This window comes from Mustelus asterias, unplaced genomic scaffold, assembly GCF_964213995.1.
Source record: "Mustelus asterias unplaced genomic scaffold, sMusAst1.hap1.1 HAP1_SCAFFOLD_195, whole genome shotgun sequence".
Lineage (NCBI taxonomy): Eukaryota > Metazoa > Chordata > Chondrichthyes > Carcharhiniformes > Triakidae > Mustelus > Mustelus asterias.
In genome coordinates, this window is record NW_027590188.1 from 719,423 (window position 1) to 740,543 (window position 21,121).

Here is a 21,121-nt window from a genome sequence, read left to right on the forward strand (position 1 = left end):
AGCAAAGATTGCATCACTCATATGGAAAACAGAGTCCAAATGAAGCAATGGCCTAGTTTTATTAATGCTAGACTATTCATCCAGAAACTCAGCTAGTGTTTCGGGGACCGGGTTCGAATCCCGCCATGGCAGCTTGCGAAATTTGAATTTTTAAAAAAATCTGGAATTAAGAATCTACCGATGACCATGGAAACAGTGTTGATGGTCAGCATTGTTAATGCTTCACTGATGTCCTTTAGGGAGGGAAGTCTGCTGTCCTTACGTGGTCTGGCCTACATGTGACTCCAGAGCGACAGCTCTGTGGTTGACTCTCAATTGCCCTCTGAAATATCTTAGCAACTCACTAAGGGCAACTAGGAATGAACAATAAACGCTGGCCAGCCAGCAACGCCCAAGTCTCATGAATGAATTAAAAAAAGTTGCCTCAGTGAGATCAGCATTGAGAATGAAGGATTGATAAAAGAAAATCCACAGAGGGTGCTTGGGAAACATCTGTCACATGGCCACAGAGTGGTGTATCTGCCCACAGTTTGCCTACTGATTTACATGTACTGTTTACTCATCGAGAACATCAAAGCGTTGAATAGATTTCAGAACATGTTACCTTTTAAATATTTATATACCTAGAAAGCAGTTTTACAGTTTCTCTTTCCTTGTTTAATAAATATTTTATTATTTTCTTGAAACTTCATCAGTGAGATCAGACAGTGTGTAACCCGGGGAGGATGGAGTCAGTGAGATCAGACAGTGTGTAACCCGGGGAGGATGGAGTCAGTGAGATCAGACAGTGTGTAACCCGGGGAGGATGGGGTCAGTGAGATCAGACAGTGTGTAACCCGGGGAGGATGGGGTCAGTGAGATCAGACAGTGTGTAACCCGGGGAGGATGGAGTCAGTGAGATCAGACAGTGTGTAACCCGGGGAGGATGGAGTCAGTGAGATCAGACAGTGTGTAACCCGGGGAGGATGGAGTCAGTGAGATCAGACAGTGTGTAACCCGGGGAGGATGGAGTCAGTGAGATCAGACAGTGTGTAACCTGGGGAGGATGGAGTCAGTGAGATCAGACAGTGTGTAACCCGGGGAGGATGGAGTCAGTGAGATCAGACAGTGTGTAACCCGGGGAGGATGGAGTCAGTGAGATCAGACAGTGTGTAACCCGGGGAGGATGGAGTCAGTGAGATCAGACAGTGTGTAACCCGGGGAGGATGGAGTCAGTGAGATCAGACAGTGTGTAACCCGGGGAGGATGGAGTCAGTGAGATCAGACAGTGTGTAACCCGGGGAGGATGGAGTCAGTGAGATCAGACAGTGTGTAACCCGGGGAGGATGGAGTCAGTGAGATCAGACAGTGTGTAACCCGGGGAGGATGGAGTCAGTGAGATCAGACAGTGTGTAACCCGGGGAGGATGGAGTCTATGAGATCAGACAGTGTGTAACCCGGGGAGGATGGAGTCAGTGAGATCAGACAGTGTGTAACCCGGGGAGGATGGAGTCAGTGAGATCAGACAGTGTGTAACCCCGGGGAGGATGGAGTCAGTGAGATCAGACAGTGTGTAACCCGGGGAGGATGGAGTCAGTGAGATCAGACAGTGTGTAACCCGGGGAGGATGGAGTCAGTGAGATCAGACAGTGTGTAACCCGGGGAGGATGGAGTCAGTGAGATCAGACAGTGTGTAACCCGGGGAGGATGGAGTCAGTGAGATCAGACAGTGTGTAACCCGGGGAGGATGGAGTCAGTGAGATCAGACAGTGTGTAACCCGGGGAGGATGGAGTCAGTGAGATCAGACAGTGTGTAACCCGGGGAGGATGGAGTCAGTGAGATCAGACAGTGTGTAACCCGGGGAGGATGGAGTCAGTGAGATCAGACAGTGTGTAACCCGGGGAGGATGGAGTCAGTGAGATCAGACAGTGTGTGACACGAGGGGGATGGAGTCAGTGAGATCAGACAGTGTGTAACCCGGGGAGGATGGAGTCAGTGAGATCAGATAGTGTGTACCCCGGGGAGTATGGACAGATTAGCGAGAGGCAACATGGTTTTGTGAAGGGGAGGTCATGTCTCACTAACTTCATCGAGTTTTTTGAGGAAGTGGCGAAGATGATTGATGAGGGTAGGGCAGTGGACGTTATTTATATAGACTTCAGTAAGGCCTTTGACAAGGTCCATCATGGCCGACTGGTGCAGGTGCAGTCGCATGGGACCAGGGGTGAGCTGGCAAGGTGGATACAGAACTGGCTCAGTCAAAGAAGACAGAGGGTAGAAGTGGAAGGGTGTGTTTCTGAATGGAGGCCTGTGACAAGTAACGTTCCTCATGGATCAGTGCTTGAACCTTTGCTGTTCCTATAAATGATTTGGAGGAAAATGTAACTAGATTGATTTGTAAGTTCGTGGACGACAGAAAAGTTGGTGGATTTGCGGATAGCGATGATGACCATCAGAGGATACAGCAGGATATGGATCGTTTGGAGGCTTGGGTGGAGAGATGGCAGGTAGAGTTTATCCAGACATATGTGAGGTAATGCATTTTGAAAGGTCTAATACAGATAGGAAATATACAGTAAATGACAGAACCCTTAAGATTATTGATTGGCAGAGGGAACTGGGTGTACAGGGACACAGGTCACTGAAAGTGGCAATGCAGGTGGAGGAGGTAGTCAAGGCGGCATACGGCATGCTTGCCTTCATCGGTTGGGGCATTGAGCTTAAAAATTGGCAAGACATGTTGCAGCTTTATAGAACCTTAGTTAGGTTGCGCTGGGAACATAGTGTTCAATACTGGTCGTCACACTACCAGAAGGATGTGGAGGCTTTGGAGAGGGTACAGAAAGGATGTTGCCTGGTATGGAGGGCATTAGCTATGAAGAGAGTTTGGAGAAATTTGGTTTGTCCTCACTGGAACGACGGAGGTTGAGGTGCGACTTGATAGAAGTCTACAAGATTATGAGGGGCATGGACAGAGTGGATAGTCAGAAGCTGCTTCACAGGGTGGAAGAGACAATTATTAGGGAGCATAGGTTTAAGGTGCGAGGGGCAAGACTTAAAGGAGATGTACGAGGCAAGTTTTTTTACACTGAGGGTGGTGGGTGTCTGGAACTCACTGCCGGGGGAGGTAGTCGAAACAGATACGATAGTGAGTTTCAAGGGGCATTTGGACAAATACATAAATAGGATGGGAATAGAGGGATAGGGTTCCTGGAAGGGTTGGGGATTTTAGTTAATTCGGGCGGCATGGTCAGGCTAAGAGGACCTAAGGACCTGTTCCTGTGCTGTAATTTTCTTTGATGGAGTCAGTGAGATCAGACAGTGTGTAACCCGGGGAGGATGGAGTCAGTGAGATCAGACAGTGTGTAACCCGGGGAGGATGGGGTCAGTGAGATCAGGCAGTGTGTAACCCGGGGAGGATGGGGTCAGTGAGATCAAGCAGTGTGTAACCCGGGGAGGATGGAGTCAGTGAGATCAGACAGTGTGTAACCCGGGGAGGATGGGGTCAGTGAGATCAGACAGTGTGTAACCCGGGGAGGATGGGGTCAGTGAGATCAGACAGTGTGTAACCCGGGGAGGATGGAGTCAGTGAGGTCAGACAGTGTGTAACCCGGGGAGGATGGAGTCAGTGAGATCAGACTGTGTGTAACCCGGGGAGGATGGAGTCAGTGAGATCAGACAGTGTGTAACCCGGGGAGGATGGAGTCAGTGAGATCAGACAGTGTGTAACCCGGGGAGGATGGAGTCAGTGAGATCAAACAGTGTGTAACCCGGGGAGGATGGAGTCAGTGAGATCAGACAGTGTGTAACCCGGGGAGGATGGAGTCAGTGGCTCAGTTCAGTAGTTGCCATCCAAAGTAAACATCCGAACACTACATAAATAATACAAGTTAGGATCAATTAAGCCAGGTTCGATCCTGAGATTTGACTTGTCCAGTGGTATCAGCTGGAATCTTAACTCACTGTTTAAACCGTGCTGCAGTTTGTTGGGGTGTATTTTACCGTCCCACATGGCAGGAGAATCAGAGCGGGGGAGGGGCAGATCATGGAAAGGTCCGTTGATCTCGAGTGGGATTTTCTGGTTTCGTCACTGTCTAGATTCACCTTATAGCCCCCAGCTATCTATTGGACAGTACCAGAGCTCATGAGCTCCCTACATCTGTGACTGGGATGAACCTCTAGATGGTCACTCAATTCCTCTTCCTGCTCAGACCCTGTTCTCTTTTAACTTTGTATTTGAACCGTTGATTCTTGCTCAAAATCTGGAACTTTGTCCTGTAAGAAATTACGATTTTAATTATTTTCTGAACCTACCCGCATCCATTTTCACTCTTGTTGAAGATGTTGGATCTGATCCTTCAGCCATGGTGGTGTTAGACGATCCCGTATTCTGACACCCTGTAACAAATACAAGTTTCCATGTAAAATTCCACCGAGAAACTCCCCATAACAGCCATACATTTTACATGTAATATTTCAGGAAATTTCTTTGTGACGTGGAGTCACTGCTAATTCTGTTCAATTCTTGAAATATAAAGAGAAGGTGCTGGAAAATCCCAACAGGTCTGGCAGCATCTGAGGGAAAGAAAACAGAGTAAACATGTTGAGTCCACGATGGCTCTTGATTCGAACCCCAATGTTCTCTGTTTCTCTCTCCACGATGCTGCCACAGCTACTGAGTTTTTCCAGCATTTTCTGTTTTTGTTCCAGATCTCCAGTCGTTCATTTTTACTCGACCTGTGTATTCTGATTTGAAACGCGTCCAGGCAAGCCCAGGCAATCTGCAAATGTTCTTTCTCCATTGGGCTTGGCTTTCTTTCAGCAGCATCACAGGTAGAGACCGCTGACATTCCCTGTCAGTCCTCAATAACCAGTTATTAATAATTATAATTTAAATTATGCTCAGTTCCAGACAAGAAGCTAAGTTGTTTGAGCTCAATATAGGCAGTTCCCAATACCAGCTATCTATAGGACAATTCCAGTACTCAGGAACTCCCTCACCCGTGACGCTGATGTCACTCACTTCCCTCTTTCTACCCAGCCACTAGAAATATTTACCTCACAAAATGCAGCATCTCTCCTGGAACCAAACATAGTTTTACTTCCAATTATTAATAAGTAGTTTCAGTTTCCTCAGGACTTCTTTGTCTGGTAAACTAACAGTCCAGGCTCAATTCCCTATCAAATCTATCCATTGTGTCATCTGGAGAAGAGCTTTTTGCTTCATTCAGACACTTGCACGTGCAAAGACCTCTGTGTGTCGGATAGATTCTAATTATCAGATTAGCAAAGTAATCTGTTGCGCAATTAATAACCGGTCTCAGTTTCCAAAGGACCTGTTTGTTTGGTAAACTCACAGTGCGGGTGCAATTCCCTCTCTATCAAATCTATCCATTGTCTCATCTGGAGAAGAGCTGGATGAGTATTACAGACACTGCACGCTTCCAGGTGCAAAGATCGGTGTCTATCTGACACCTGCACCAGTCTGCCATGAGGGACCCAGTCAAAGGATCATTAAGATCATTGAAAGAATGTGCCCGCTTTGCTATGGGTACGATTGTGCAAAGCCCGACTGTGATTTACTTCAAGGTGAAAGTGAATGGAAAATTTGGGTTTGAGGGTATAAAGCTACAGGAGGATGGAGTCAGTGAGATCAGACAGTGTGTAACCCGGGGAGGATGGAGTCAGTGAGATCAGACAGTGTGTAACCCGGGGAGGATGGGGTCAGTGAGATCAGACAGTGTGTAACCCGGGGAGGATGGAGTCAGTGAGATCAGACAGTGTGTAACCCGGGGAGGATGGAGTCAGTGAGGTCAGGCAGTGTGTAACCCGGGGGGGATGGAGTCAGTGAGATCAGACAGTGTGTAACCCGGGGAGGATGGAGTCAGTGAGATCAGACAGTGTGTAACCCGGGGAGGGTGGAGTCAGTGAGATCAGTCAGTGTGTAACCCGGGGAGGATGGAGTTAGTGAGATCAGACAGTGTGTAACCCGGGGAGGATGGAGTCAGTGAGATCAGACAGTGTGTAACCCAGAGAGGATGGAGTTAGTGAGATCAGACAGTGTGTAACCCGGGGGAGGATGGAGTCAGTGAGATCAGACAGTGTGTAACCCAGAGAGGATGGAGTTAGTGAGATCAGACAGTGTGTAACCCGGGGAGGATGGAGTCAGTGAGGTCAGACAGTGTGTAACCCGGGGAGGATGGAGTCAGTGAGATCAGACAGTGTGTAACCCGGGGAGGATGGAGTCAGTGAGATCAGACAGTGTGTAACCCGGGGAGGATGGAGTCAGTGAGGTCAGGCAGTGTGTAACCCGGGGAGGATGGAGTCAGTGAGATCAGACAGTGCGTAACCCGGGGAGGATGGAGTCAGTGAGATCAGACAGTGTGTAACCCGGGGAGGATGGAGTCAGTGAGATCAGACAGTGTGTAACCCGGGGAGGATGGAGTCAGTGGCTCAGTTCAGTAGTTGCCATCCAAAGTAAACATCCGAACACTACATAAATAATACAAGATAGGATCAATTAAGCCAGGTTCGATTCTGAGATTTGACTTGTCCAGTGGTATCAGCTGGAATCTTAACTCACTGTTTAAACCGTGCTGCAGTTTGTTGGGGTGTATTTTACCGTCCCACATGGCAGGAGAATCAGAGCGGGGGAGGGGCAGATCATGGAAAGGTCCGTTGATCTCGAGTGGGATTTTCTGGTTTCGTCACTGTCTGCATTCACCTTATAGCCCCCAGCTATCTATTGGACAGTACCAGAGCTCATGAGCTCCCTACATCTGTGACTGGGATGAACCTCTAGATGGTCACTCAATTCCTCTTCCTGCTCAGACCCTGTTCTCTTTTAACTTTGTATTTGAACCGTTGATTCTTGCTCAAAATCTGGAACTTTGTCCTGTAAGAAATTACGATTATAATTATTTTCTGAACCTACCCGCATCCATTTTCACTCTTGTTGAAGATGTTGGATCTGATCCTTCAGCCATGGTGGTGTTAGACGATCCCGTATTCTGACACCCTGTAACAAGAACAATTTTCCATGTAAAATTCCACCGAGAAACTACCCATAACAGCCATACATTTTACATGTAATATTTCAGGAAATTTCTTTGTGACGTGGAGTCACTGCTAATTCTGTTCAATTCTTGAAATATAAAGAGAAGGTGCTGGAAAATCCCAACAGGTCTGGCAGCATCTGAGGGAATGAAAACAGAGTAAACATGTTGAGTCCACGATGGCTCTTGATTCGAACCCCAATGTTATCTCTGTTTCTCTCTCCACGATGCTGCCACAGCTACTGAGATTTTCCAGCATTTTCTGTTTTTGTTCCAGATCTCCAGTATTTCATTCTTACTCGACCTGTGTATTCTGATTTGAAACGCGTCCAGGCAAGCCCAGGCAATCTGCAAATGTTCTTTCGCCATTGGGCTTGGCTTTCTTTCAGCAGCATCACAGGTAGAGACCGCTGACATTCCCTGTCAGTCCTCAATAACCAGTTATTAATAATTATAATTTAAATTATGCTCAGTTCCAGACAAGAAGCTAAGTTGTTTGAGCTCAATATAGGCAGTTCCCAATACCAGCTATCTATAGGACAATTCCAGTACTCAGGAACTCCCTCACCCGTGACGCTGATGTCACTCACTTCCCTCTTTCTACCCAGCCACTAGAAATATTTACCTCACAAAATGCAGCATCTCTCCTGGAACCAAACATAGTTTTACTTCCAATTATTAATAAGTAGTTTCAGTTTCCTCAGGACTTCTTTGTCTGGTAAACTAACAGTCCAGGCTCTATTCCCTATCAAATCTATCCATTGTGTCATCTGGAGAAGAGCTTTTTGCTTCATTCAGACACTTGCACGTGCAAAGACCTCTGTGTGTCGGATAGATTCTAATTATCAGATTAGCAAAGTAATCTGTTGCGCAATTAATAACCGGTCTCAGTTTCCAAAGGACCTGTTTGTTTGGTAAACTCACAGTGCGGGTGCAATTCCCTCTCTATCAAATCTATCCATTGTCTCATCTGGAGAAGAGCTGGATGAGTATTACAGACACTGCACGCTTCCAGGTGCAAAGATCGGTGTCTGACACCTGCACCAGTCTGCCATGAGGGACCCAGTCAAAGGATCATTAAGATCATTGAAAGAATGTGCCCGCTTTGCTATGGGTACGATTGTGCAAAGCCCGACTGTGATTTACTTCAAGGTGAAAGTGAATGGAAAATTTGGGTTTGAGGGTATAAAGCTACAGGAGGATGGAGTCAGTGAGATCAGACAGTGTGTAACCCGGGGAGGATGGAGTCAGTGAGATCAGACAGTGTGTAACCCGGGGAGGATGGAGTCAGTGAGATCAGACAGTGTGTAACCCGGGAGGATGGAGTCAGTGAGATCAGACAGTGTGTAACCCGGGGAGGATGGAGTCAGTGAGATCAGACAGTGTGTAACCCGGGGAGGATGGAGTCAGTGAGGTCAGACAGTGTGTAACCCAGAGAGGATGGAGACAGTGAGATCAGTCAGTGTGTAACCCGGGGAGGATGGACCGATTAGCGAGAGGCAACATGGTTTTGTGAAGGGGAGGTCGTGTCTCACAAACTTCATCGAGTTTTTTGAGGAAGTGGCGAAGATGATTGATGAGGGTAGGGCAGTGGACGTTATTTATATAGACTTCAGTAAGGCCTTTGACAAGGTCCATCATGGCCGACTGGTGCAGGTGAAGTCGCATGGGACCAGGGGTGAGCTGGCAAGGTGGATACAGAACTGGCTCAGTCAAAGAAGACAGCGGGTAGAAGTGGAAGGGTGTGTTTCTGAATGGAGGCCTGTGTCAAGTGACGTTCCTCATGGATCAGTGCTTGAAACTTTTGCTATTTGGAGGAAAATGTAACTAGATTGATTTGTAAGTTCGTAGACGACAGAAAAGTTGGTGGATTTGCGGATAGCGATGAGGACCATCAAAGGATACAGCAGGATATAGATAGGTTGGAGGCTTGGGCGGAGAGATGGCAGATAGAGTTTAATCCAGACATATGTGAGGTAATGCATTTTGGAAGGTCTAATACAGATAGAAAATATACAGTAAATGACAGAACCCTTAAGAATATTGATTGACAGAGGGATCTGGGTGTACAGGGACACAGGTCACTGAAAGTGGCCACGCAGGTGGAGAAAGTAGTCAAGAAGGCAAAGGCACGCTTGCCTTCATCGGTTGGGGCACTGAGTTTAAAAATTGGCAAGTCATGTTGCAGCTTTCTCGAACCTTAGTTAGGCTGTGCTGGGAAAAATAGTGTTCAATACTGGTCGTCACACTACCAGAAGGATCTGGAGGCTTTGGAGAGGGTACAGAAAGGATGTTGCCTGGTATGGAGGGCATTAGCTATGAAGAGAGTTTGGAGAAATTTGGTTTGTCCTCACTGGAACGACGGAGGTTGAGGGGCAACTTGATAGAAGTCTGCCTACCTGGTGCTGGGGTCACGGATGTCTCCGAGCGGATAGGAGGCATTTTAAAAGGGGAAGATAAAGAAACGGATGTCATTATACACATTGGTGGAAATGACGTAGATAGGAAGAGTAGGGGGGTCCTAAGAGAGCAATTCAGGGAGTTGGGAAATAGGTTAAAAAGTAGGGTCACTAGGGTGGCCATCTCTGGGCTGCTCCCAATGCCTCGTGCCAGTGAGGATAAGAATAGGGAGTTGGTTCAAATGAATGCCTGGCTAAAGGACTGGTCCAGGAGGGAGGGCTTTATTTTCATAGACCAATGGGAGGTTTTCAGGAGAGGATGGCACCTGTACAAGAGGGAGGGGTCACAACTAAGTTGGAAGGGCACAAATATCCTGGCTGGGAGCTTTGCTAATGCAGTTCGGGGGGGTTTAAACTAGTATGGCAGGGGGGTGGGGATCAAACTATTAGGTCTATAAGTGTGGTGGCTGGGGACGAGCTTGGGGCTGGGACAAGGCTGGCAAAGAAGAAGAGCACTCTGGGGGAGGACGACCTCACTGAGCCTGGGGGTCTGGAGTGCTTCTACTTCAATGCAAGGAGCGTAGCAGGTAAAACAGACGAACTTGGGGCCTTAATGCGCACGAGGAATTTGGATGTGGTTGTGGTGACAGAGACTTGGTTGAAAGAGGGACAGGACTGGCAGCGGAATATTCCAGGGTACAAGTGTTTTAGGCGAGACAGAGGAGGGGCCAAAAGAGGTGGGGGAGTAGCGGTATTGGTTGGAGAGCATATTACAGCGGTGCAGAGGGAGGACAATTCGGAGGAGTCGTGTAGCGAGTCACTCTGGGTGGAGCTTAGAAACAGGAAAGGCGCAGTCACTATGTTGGGGGTGTACTACAGGCCCCCCAACAGCCCAAGGGAAGTGGAAGAATGGATATGTCAGGAGATACTGGATAGGTGCAGGAAATATAGGGTTGTTGTAGTGGGAGACTTCAATTTCCCTGGTATAGACTGGAAATCGCTGAGGGCAGGGACTCTGGATGGTGAGGCATTTGTAAAATGTGTACAGGAGGGTTCGTTGGAACAATATGTGGACAGCCCAACTAGAGAGGGGGCTATACTGGACCTGGTGCTGGGGAATGAGCCCGGTCAGGTCTTCAAAGTTTTGGTTGGGGAACATGTGGCAAATAGTGACCACAATTCTGTTAGCTTTAGGATAGTGATGGAAAAGGATGAGTGGTGTCCCAAGGGTAAGGTGTTGGATTGGGGGAAGGCTAACTTTATTGGGATCAGGCAGAAATTGGCAGCTCTTGATTGGGAGAGGCTGTTTGAGGGTAAATCCACATCTGGTATGTGGCAGTCTTTTAAGGAACGGTTGTTAGGGCTACAGGACAAGCATGTGCCTGTAAAAAAGAAGGATAGGAAGGGTAGGATTAGAGAACCGTGGATAACCAGGGAAATTGAGGGACTGGTCAAAAGGAAAAGAGAGGCGTATGTTAGGTCCAAGCAGCTAAAAACGGAGGGAGCTCTGGAGGAGTATAATGAAAGTAGGAAAATACTCAAACGGGGAATTAGAAGAGCAAAAAGGGGTCACGAAATGTTCTTGGCAGACAGGATTAAGGAGAATCCCAAGGCATTTTATTCATACGTTAGGAACAAAAGGGTTGTTAGGGAAAAAATCGGACCTCTCAGGGACAAAAGTGGGGACTTATGCTTGGAGCCCAAAGAGGTAGGGGAGATCCTAAATGAATACTTTGCGTCGGTATTCACTAAGGAGAGGGATGTGTTGACTGGGAGTGTCTCGGAGGGGAGTGTTGAACCGTTGGAGAAAATCTCCATTACAAAGGAGGAAGTGTTAGGTTTGTTAGAGAATATAAAGACTGACAAATCCCCAGGGCCTGATGGAATCTATCCAAGGCTGCTCAGGGAGACGAGAGGTGAAATCGTTGGGCCTCTGGCGCAAATCTTTGTCTCGTCACTGGACACAGGTGAGGTCCCAGAGGATTGGAGGATAGCCAATGTGGTCCCGTTATTTAAGAAGGGTAGGAAGGATAACCCGGGTAATTATAGGCCGGTGAGCTTGACGTCCGTGGTGGGGAAGTTGTTGGAGAAGATTCTTAAAGATAGGACGTATGCGCATTTAGAAAGGAATAAACTCATTAACGATAGTCAACATGGTTTTGTGAGAGGGAGGTCATGCCTCACGAACCTGGTGGTGTTTTTTGAAGAAGTGACCAAAATGGTTGACGAAGGAAGGGCCGTGGATGTTGTCTATATGGACTTTAGTAAAGCATTTGACAAAGTCCCTCATGGTAGGCTAGTGAAAAAGGTTGGATCCCATGGGATAAAGGGGGAGGTGGCTAGATGGGTGGAGAACTGGCTTGGTCATAGAAGACAGAGGGTGGTAGTGGAAGGGTCTTTTTCCGGCTGGAGGCCTGTGACTAGTGGTGTACCGCAGGGCTCTGTATTGGGACCTCTGCTGTTTGTGATTTATATAAATGATCTGGAAGAAGGAGTAACTGGGGTGATCAGTAAGTTTGCGGACGACACAAAACTGGCAGGACTTGCAGATAGTGAGGAACATTGTCAGAGGCTACAGAAGGATATAGATAGGCTGGAAATTTGGGCAAGGAAATGGCAGATGGAGTTCAATCCTGATAAATGCGAAGTGATGCATTTTGGTGGGAATAATGTAGGGAGGAGCTACACGATAAATGGCAGAACCATAAAGGGTGTAGAGACGCAGAGGGACCTGGGTGTGCAAGTCCACAGATCTTTGAAGGTGACGTCACAGGTGGAGAAGGTGGTGAAGAAGGCATATGGCATGCTTGCCTTTATAGGACGGGGCATAGAGTATAAAAGTTGGGGTCTGATGTTGCAGATGTATAGAACGTTGGTTCGGCCGCATTTGGAATACTGCGTCCAGTTCTGGTCGCCACACTACCAGAAGGACGTGGAGGCTTTGGAGAGAGTACAGAGGAGGTTTACCAGGATGTTGCCTGGTATGGAGGGGCTTGGTTATGAGGAGAGATTGGGGAAACTGGGGTTGTTCTCCCTGGAAAGACGGAGGTTGAGGGGAGACTTAATAGAGGTGTATAAAATTATGAAAGGCATAGATAGGGTGAACGGTGGGAAGCTTTTCCCCGGGTCGGTGGTGACGTTCACGAGGGGTCATAGGTTCAAGGTGAAGGGGGGGAGGTTTAACACAGATATCAGAAGGACATATTTCACACAGAGGGTCGTGGGGGCCTGGAATGTGTTGCCGGGCAAGGTGGTGGAGGCGGACACACTGGGAACGTTTAAGACTTATCTAGACAGCTATATGAACGGAGTGGGAATGGAGGGATACAAAAGAGTGGTCTAGTTTGGACCAGGGAGCGGCGCGGGCTAATTGTTCCTGGTTTCTCGTTTCAAGGCTTCATTCAATGATCATCTTGCTGGTGCCAGTACAGAGTGAGACTGCGGATAGTGGGAACCTGTCTCGGGGGCAGGGAATTCATATGGTGTTCGTGGAAGTGGAAATGACTAGGGTTGGGAAGCATTTTCCGATCGGGTTACACACTGTCTGATCTCACTGACTCCATCCTCCCCGGGTTACACACTGTCTGATCTCACTGACTCCATCCTCCCCGGGTTACACACTGTCAGATCTCACTGACTCCATCCTCCCCAGGTTACACACTGTCTGATATCACTGACCCCATCCTCCCCGGGTTACACACTGTCTGATCTCACTGACTCCATCCTCCCCGGGTTACACACTGTCTGATCTCACTGACTCCATCCTCCCCGGGTTACACACTGTCTGATCTCACTGACTCCATCCTCCCCGGGTTACACACTGTCTGATCTCACTGACTCCATCCTCCCCGGGTTACACACTGTCAGATCTCACTGACTCCATCCTCCCCAGGTTACACACTGTCTGATATCACTGACCCCATCCTCCCCGGGTTACACACTGTCTGATCTCACTGACTCCATCCTCCCCGGGTTACACACTGTCTGATCTCACTGACTCCATCCTCCCCGGGTTACACACTGTCTGATCTCACTGACTCCATCCTCCCTGGGTTACACACTGTCTGATCTCACTGACTCCATCCTCCTGTAGCTTTATACCCTCAAACCCAAATTTTCCATTCACTTTCACCTTGCAGTAAATCACAGTCGGACTTTTCACAATCGTACCCATAGCAAAGCGGACACATTCCGTCACGTTCAATGATCTTAATGATCCTTTGACAAGGTCCCTCTTGGGAGGTTAGTTAGGAAGGTTCAGTCGCTCGGTATACATGGGGAGGTAGTAAATTGGATAAGACACTGGCTCAGTGGAAGAAACCAGAGAGTGGTTGTGGAGGATTGCTTCTCTGAGTGGAGGCCTGTGACTAGTGGTGTGCCGCAGGGATCGGTGTTGGGTCCATTGTTGTTTGTCATCTATATCAATGATCTGGATGATAATGTGGTAAATTGGATCAGCAAGTTTGCTGATGATACAAAGATTGGAGGTGTAGTGGACAGTGAGGAAGGTTTTCAAAGCTTGCAGAGGGATTTGGACCAACTAGAAAAATGGCAAATGGAATTTAACGCAGACAAGTGTGAGATATTGCACTTTGGAAGGACAAATCAAAGTAGAACGTACAGGGTAAATGGTAGGACTCTGAAGAGTGCAGCTGAACAGAGGGATCTGGGAATACAGGTACAGAATTCCCTAAAAGTGACGTCACAGGTGGATAGGGTCGTAAAGAGTGCCTTTGGTACATTGGCCTTTATAAATCGGAGTATCGAGTATAAAAGCTGGAGTGTTATGGTAAGGTTATATAAGGCATCGGTGAGGCCGAATTTGGAGTATTGTGTACAGTTTTGGTCACCTAGTTACAGGAAGGATGTAAATAAGATTTAAAGAGTGCAGAGAAGGTTCACAAGGATGTTGCCGGGACTTGAGAAGCTGAGTTACAGAGAGAGATTGAACAGGTTGGGACTTTATTCCCTGGAGCGTAGAAGATTGAGGGGAGATTTGATAGAGGTGTATAAGATTTTGATGGGTATAGATAGAGTGAATGCAAGCAGGCTTTTTCCGCTGAGGCTAGGGGAGAAAAAAACGAGAGGGCATGGGTTAAGGGTGAAAGGAGAAAAGTTTAAAGGGAATATTAGGGGGGGCTTCTTCACGCAGAGAGTGGTGGGAGTGTGGAATGAGCTGCCGGATAAAGTGGTAAATGCGGGGTCACTTTTAACATTTAAGAAAAACTTGGACGGGTTCATGGATGAGAGGGTTGTGGAGGGATATGGTCCAAGTGCAGGTCAGTGGGACTCGGCATAAAATGGTTCGGCACAGACAAGAAGGGCCAAAAGGCCTGTTTCTGAGCTGTAATTTTCTATGGTTCTATGCTTCTATCCTTTGACAAGGTCCCTCATGGCAGACTGGTGCAGAAGGTGAAGTCGCATTGGATCAGAGGTGAGCTGGCAAGGTGGATACAAAACTGGCTCGGTCAAAGAAGACAGAGGGTAGCAGTGGAAGGACGCATTTCTGAATGGAGGGCTGTGACAAGTGCTGTTCCTCAGGGATCAGTGATGGGACCTCTCCTGTTTGTAATACAGTGGAACCGATTTAGCGCAAATTCGGAAATAACGCGATGAATCATTGGACCCATTTTTTTTAACCCTGATTGGACCCCGAAATAGGACCCCGATTTAGCGCGACCCTGCTTTTTTCGCGATAACATTTTATGGACCCCAACCATCGCGTTATAACGGGGTCGCAGTATATATATAAATGATTTGGAGGAAAATGTAACTGGTTTGATTAATAAGTTTGCGGATAACATAAAAGTTGGTGGATTTGCGGATAGTGACGAGGACCATCAGAGGATACAGCCGGATATAGATCAGTTGGAGACTTGGGTGGAGAGATGGCAGATGGAGTTTAATCCGGACAAATGTGAAGTAATGCATTTTGGAAGGTCTAATACAGATAGGAAATGTACAGTAAATGGCAGAACCCTTAACAGTATTGATAGGCAAAGGGATCTGGGTGTACAGGTACACAGGTCACTGAAAGTGGCAATGCAGGTACAGATGTCATGCTTGCCTTCATCAGCCGGGGCATTGAGTTTAAAAATTGGCAAGTCATGTTGCAGCTTTATGGAACCTTAGTTAGGCTGCACTCGGAATATAGTGTTCAATTCTGGTCGCCACTCTACCAGAAGGATGTGGAGGCTTTGGAGAGGGTTCAGAAAAGATTTACCAGGATGTCGCCTGGTAGGAGGACATTAGCCATGAGAAGAGGTTGGAGAAACTTGGTTTGTTCTCACTGGAACGACGGAGGTTGAGGGGCGACCTGAAAGAAGTCTACAAGATTATGAGAGGCATGGACAGAGTGGATAGTCAGAAGCTTTTTCCCAGGGTGGTAGAATCAATTACTAGGGGGCACAGCTTCAAGGTACGAGGTTTAAAGGATTTGTGCGGGGCAGACTTTTTACACAGATGGTGGTGGGTGCCTGGAACTCGTTGCTGGGGAAGGTAGTGGAAGCGGGGAGGGTAGTGACTTTTAAGGGGCGTCTTGACAAGTCCATGAATAGGATGGGAATAGAGGGATATGGTCCCCGGAAGGGTAGGGGGTTTTAGTTCAGTCGGGCAGCATAGTCGGTTGAGGCTTGGAGGGCCAAAGGGCCTGTTCCTGTGCTGTAATTTTCTTTGTACTTTGATCGATGTGCATGTGCACACGTTCCCCAGTTCCTGCCCTCATTGAGAATTGTACACCTTATTTTTTGTCTCTCCGTTTTCTTCCAACCAAATCCATCAGTTCTCACTTCAATGCCACAAATTATTGCTGCCAACTATATGCCCACTTCAGCAACTTGTCATTACCCATTTGGAGTTCCACACTGTCCTCCTCACAGTTTATAATACTTCATACCTTTATGTGTTTGCAAAATTTGAAATTGTCCCCTGCACATCAAGATCGAGATCAGAATATATTCCAGATAAAGCATGGGTCACAATCCCGATCCCTGGGGAACATCCCTACGACCCTTTCTCTGCCCGAAATATATCCATTGAGCATCACGTTCTGCTTCCAATTTTCAGCCATTTTTTTCTCTCTACGTTGCTAATGTCTGTTTTATTCCATGAACTGAAACTTTTCTCACAAGTCCTCTGCATTGCTTTATATCCAATGCCTTTTTATAGTCCATGTACACCGCATTATTCTTATCGATCTTTTTTTGTTTGTTTCCTCCTGATACTTTTTTTAAGCTGGCTTTTCCGATTCAAACCACTTGATTCCAAGTCACTACTAATTCTGTAGTGAATCATTACTTCTGGAAGTGTGCCCGAGATGGCATCGGAGTGTGTTGATTTCTTCCAAGTCATCCCCAACATAGCCTCTAATTCTATATTTTACTCACATTCCATGCTTTTAAAAATCTATGACTCTAACATTACATCCTGAATCTAATGAATCTCTCATCTCTCCAGTGCCAGTACACCCTTTCTCAAGTGAGAACAAAACTTCCCGTTATTCTGAGGCCATTCCCCCGAATTCTCCAGGCATGGCCATTATTTCCTTCCTGTGATTTGGAATTGGAATTGGAGACCAAGAGTAGTGTGTCAAAGTTCGCAGATGATACTAGAACCTGAAGAGGGACATAGATAGTTTGATTGGGCAAGGGTCTGGCAGATGGGACTACAATGATGGTAAATGTGAGGTCATCCATTTTGGTGGGAACAACAGCAAAATGGACTATGATTTAAATGGTGAAAAAATGCAGCATGCTGATGTGCAGAGGGACCTGGGTGTCCTTGAGCATGAATCGCAAAAGGTTGATTTGCAGGTGCAGCAGGTAATTAAGGCAGCAAATGGAATTTTGTCCTTTATTGATAGAGGGATGGAGTTTAAAAACCAGGAAGTTATGTTGCAGCTGTATACGGTGCTGGTGAGGCCATACCTGGAGTACTGTGTACAGTTTTGTTCTCCTTATTTGAGAAAGGATATACTGGCACTGGAGGGGGTGCAGAGGAGATTCACTGGGTTGATTCCGGAGTTAAGGGGGCTAGCTTATGAGGAGAGACTGAGTAGACTGGGACTATACTCATTGGAATTTAGAAGAAGAACTGGGGGGGGGGGTTATGAAGGGAATAGATAAGGAGACACGAGGTTGTTTCCACTGGCGGGTGAACTAGAATTCGGGGGAATGGCCTCAGAATAACGGGAAGCAGATTTAGGACTGAGTTGAGCAGGAACTTCATCACCCAAAGGGCTGTGAATCTGTGGAATTTCCTGCTCAGTGGAGCAGTTGAGGTTAACTCGTTGAATGTTTTTAAGGCAAAGATAGATTTTTCAACAGTAAAGGAATTGGGTGTTATGGAGAGTGGGCGGGTAAGTAGAGCTGAGTCTACAAAAAGGTCAGCCACGATCCTATTGAATGGTGGAGCAGACTCGATGGGCCTGATGGCCTGCTCCCGATCCTAGTTCTTATATTCTCCTCTATGTACTCTATGAACAGTATGTTTTGTCTGTATAGCGCGCAAGAAACAATACTTTGCACTGCATGCCAATACATGTGACAATAATAAAACAGATATTAAACTTACGAGCCAGTGCTTGCATGGATGGTCCTTAAAACCTTTTCTTTGAGCAAGGCTGTAACATTTACAATTCTCCAGTCCTCTGGTACCTCATTGGAGTCCAAGGAAACCAGAAGATTATGGCCAGGCCCTCTGCAATTTCCATTCTCATCCTTCAATATCTTTGGACACATCTTATCTGCCACTGGTGCCTTGTCAACTTTCAGTACTGACAATCTATTCCTCCTTATCAATTCTGAACCCTCTTGTGACAGAGGTTTCTCGTGTTTCCATGGCATTCGTAGCATATATCTCCTTGGTAAAGGCAGACACAAGGTATTCATTTAATACCTCAGCATGCCCTGGGCTCCAAGCATAAATTCCCTTTTATGGTACCTATTCGCCTTACTTCCCACTTGTCACCATATTACAATGTATGTGACTATAGAAGACGTTGGGATTCACCTTTATGTTGGCTGTCAGCGTTGTCTCCATCTTTCGAATGTGATTTTTCCCCTCCACTCTGAACCTTTTGTATCTCTTTCTGTTCTCAACTGAATTTTATACATGACACTAGTTATACGCACATTTTTTTTCTTCCTGATCTTAATTTCTATCTTTTTTTCATCCAGGGATCTCTGGTATCGTTTGCCCTTTCACTTTTGAGGGGATATAACTTGTCCGTGCCCGGGTCATTTCTTTTCTGAACGTAACCCATCGCTCACCGAGTTTACCCCCATTCTTTCATTGCAGTCTAAATAAACCAGCTTTGTGCCTGCTCCACTGAAGGTGTCTATCCCCTGAGTTAAGTGTTTATGCTCTGCATTGCCCTTTGTCCTTCTCTATTAACGCCCTAAACCTTACAGTACAACAGAGTGCGGGTTAGGTGGATAGACCATGCGCAATTGCCCCTTAGTGTCAGAGGGTGTAGCCAGGGTAAACACATGGGGTTGTGGGGATAGGCCCTGGGTGGGATTGTGGTTGGTGTAGACTCAATGGACTGAATGGCCTTCTGCACTGTAGGATTCTATGACTATCTGCTCAATGACATTTGACACTTGATCTGCTTGGCCCACCTCATTTTCGAGAAGCAGGTCCGACAGTGCAGCCTTTCTTGGTGAACTGCAGGCTCATTATTGTCGAAGATTGCTCATATATTGGATCCTCTGACCCCCCTCCACCCATTATACTCCTACTGTCCAAGTATACATTCAGGTAATGAAATTGTAACTATAATTTTTGCATTTTCCAGCAATGAATTCAGATATATTCTGGGTGGTCTGTAGTCTACACAGAAGCAATATAAATGCGCCTTTATTTCTTCCTTTGCTTTAACCAAATTGATACTGTCCTTGAATCCGCTGGGACATGCTGTTTCTCCAGCACTGCGAAGCTCTCCCTTAACCAATACCGCCACCTCCTCCTCCTTTCCTTCCAGTCCCAGCTTTTCTAAACACCTTGTACCCAGTTCTGCCTTTCCTGGATCCAGGTCTCTGTCATCATCAGAGCATCAAACTTCCACACCGGAATCTGTGTCCGTAACTCACCAATCTCATTTGTTATACTCGGCACATTCACATACATGTGTCGAAACCCTGATTTCAACAACATTACTTTCACCCTTAATCCGCCTTCACCTATTACTACTCTCCAGACTAGTGCTATCTGACTCTCCCAGTATTATAGAACATAGAACAGTACAGCACAGAACAGGCCCTTCGGCCCTCGATGTTGTGCCGAGCTTTATCTGAAACCAAGATCAAGCTATCCCACTCCCTATCATCCTGGTGTGCTCCATGTGCCTATCCAATAACCGCTTAAATGTTCCTAAAGTGTCTGACTCCACTAACACTGCAGGCAGTCCATTCCACACCCCAACCACTCTCTGCGTAAAGAACCTACCTCTGATATCCTTCCTATATCTCCCACCACGATCCCTATAGTTATGCCCCCTTGTAATAGCTCCATCCACCCGAGGAAATAGTCTTTGAACGTTCACTCTATCTATCCCCTTCATCATTTTATACACCTCTATTAAGTCTCCCCTCAATCTCCTCCGCTCCAGAGAGAACAGCCCTAGCTCCCTCAACCTTTCCTCATAAGACCTACCCTCCAAACCAGGCAGCATCCTGGTAAATCTCCTCTGCACACTTTCCAGCGCTTCCACATCCTTCTTATAGTGAGGTGATCAGAACTGCACACAATATTCCAAATGTGGTCTCACCAAGGTCCTGTACAGTTGCAGCATAACCCCACAGCTCTTAAACTCCAACCCCGTTAATAAAAGCTAACACACTATAGGCCTTCTTCACAGCTCTATCCACTTGAGTGGCAACCTTCAGAGATCTGTGGATATGGACCCCAAGATCTCCCTGTTCCTCCACAGTCTTCAGAACCCTACCTTTGACCCTGTAATCCACATTTAAATTAGTCCTACCAAAATGAATCACCTCACATGTATCAGGGTTAAACTCCATTTGCCATTTTTCAGCCCAGCTTTGCATCCTATCTATGTCTCTTTGCAGCCTACAACAGCCCTCCACCTCATCCACGACTCCACCAATCTTGGTGTCATCAGCAAATTTACTGATCCACCCTTCAGCCCCCTCCTCTAAGTCGTTAATAAAAATCACAAAGAGCAGAGGACCAAGCACTGATCCCTGCGGCACTCCACTAGCAACCTGCCTCCAATCCGAAAATTTTCCATCCACCACCACCCTCTGTCTTTGATCAGACAGCCAGTTACCTATCCAATCGGCCAACTTTCCCTCTATCCCACACCTCTTCACTTTCATCATAAGCCGACCATGGGGGACCTTATCAAACGCCTTACTAAAATCCATGTATATGACATCAACTGCCCTACCTTCACCAACACACCTAGTTACCTCTTCAAAAAATTCTATCAAATTTGTGAGGCACGACTTGCCCTTCACGAATCCGTGCTGACTATCCCGGATTAATCCGCATCTTTCTAAATGGTCGTAAATCCCATCTCTAAGGACCTTTTCCATCAACTTACCAACCACCGAAGTAAGACTAACCGGTCTATAATTACCAGGGTCATTTCTATTCCCTTTCTTCAACAGAGGAACAACATTCGCCATTCTCCAGTCCTCTGGCACCATCCCCGTGGACAGCGA

The 21,121-nt window shown here is 46.9% G+C and overlaps 1 protein-coding gene across 1 annotated transcript in view; it reads right to left on the minus strand.

The window, feature by feature from the left end:
* LOC144485493 (NACHT, LRR and PYD domains-containing protein 3-like) overlaps positions 1-21,121 on the minus strand; it is a 97,267-nt gene that overhangs the window by 64,956 nt on the left and 11,190 nt on the right. The window contains exons 3-4 of the mRNA XM_078203639.1: positions 6,915-6,998; positions 4,295-4,378 (exon numbers count right to left, since the gene is read on the minus strand). Coding sequence (XP_078059765.1) covers positions 4,295-4,378; positions 6,915-6,966 — 136 coding nt within the window. The 5' untranslated portion in view covers positions 6,967-6,998. The remainder of the gene's footprint in view (positions 1-4,294; positions 4,379-6,914; positions 6,999-21,121) is intronic.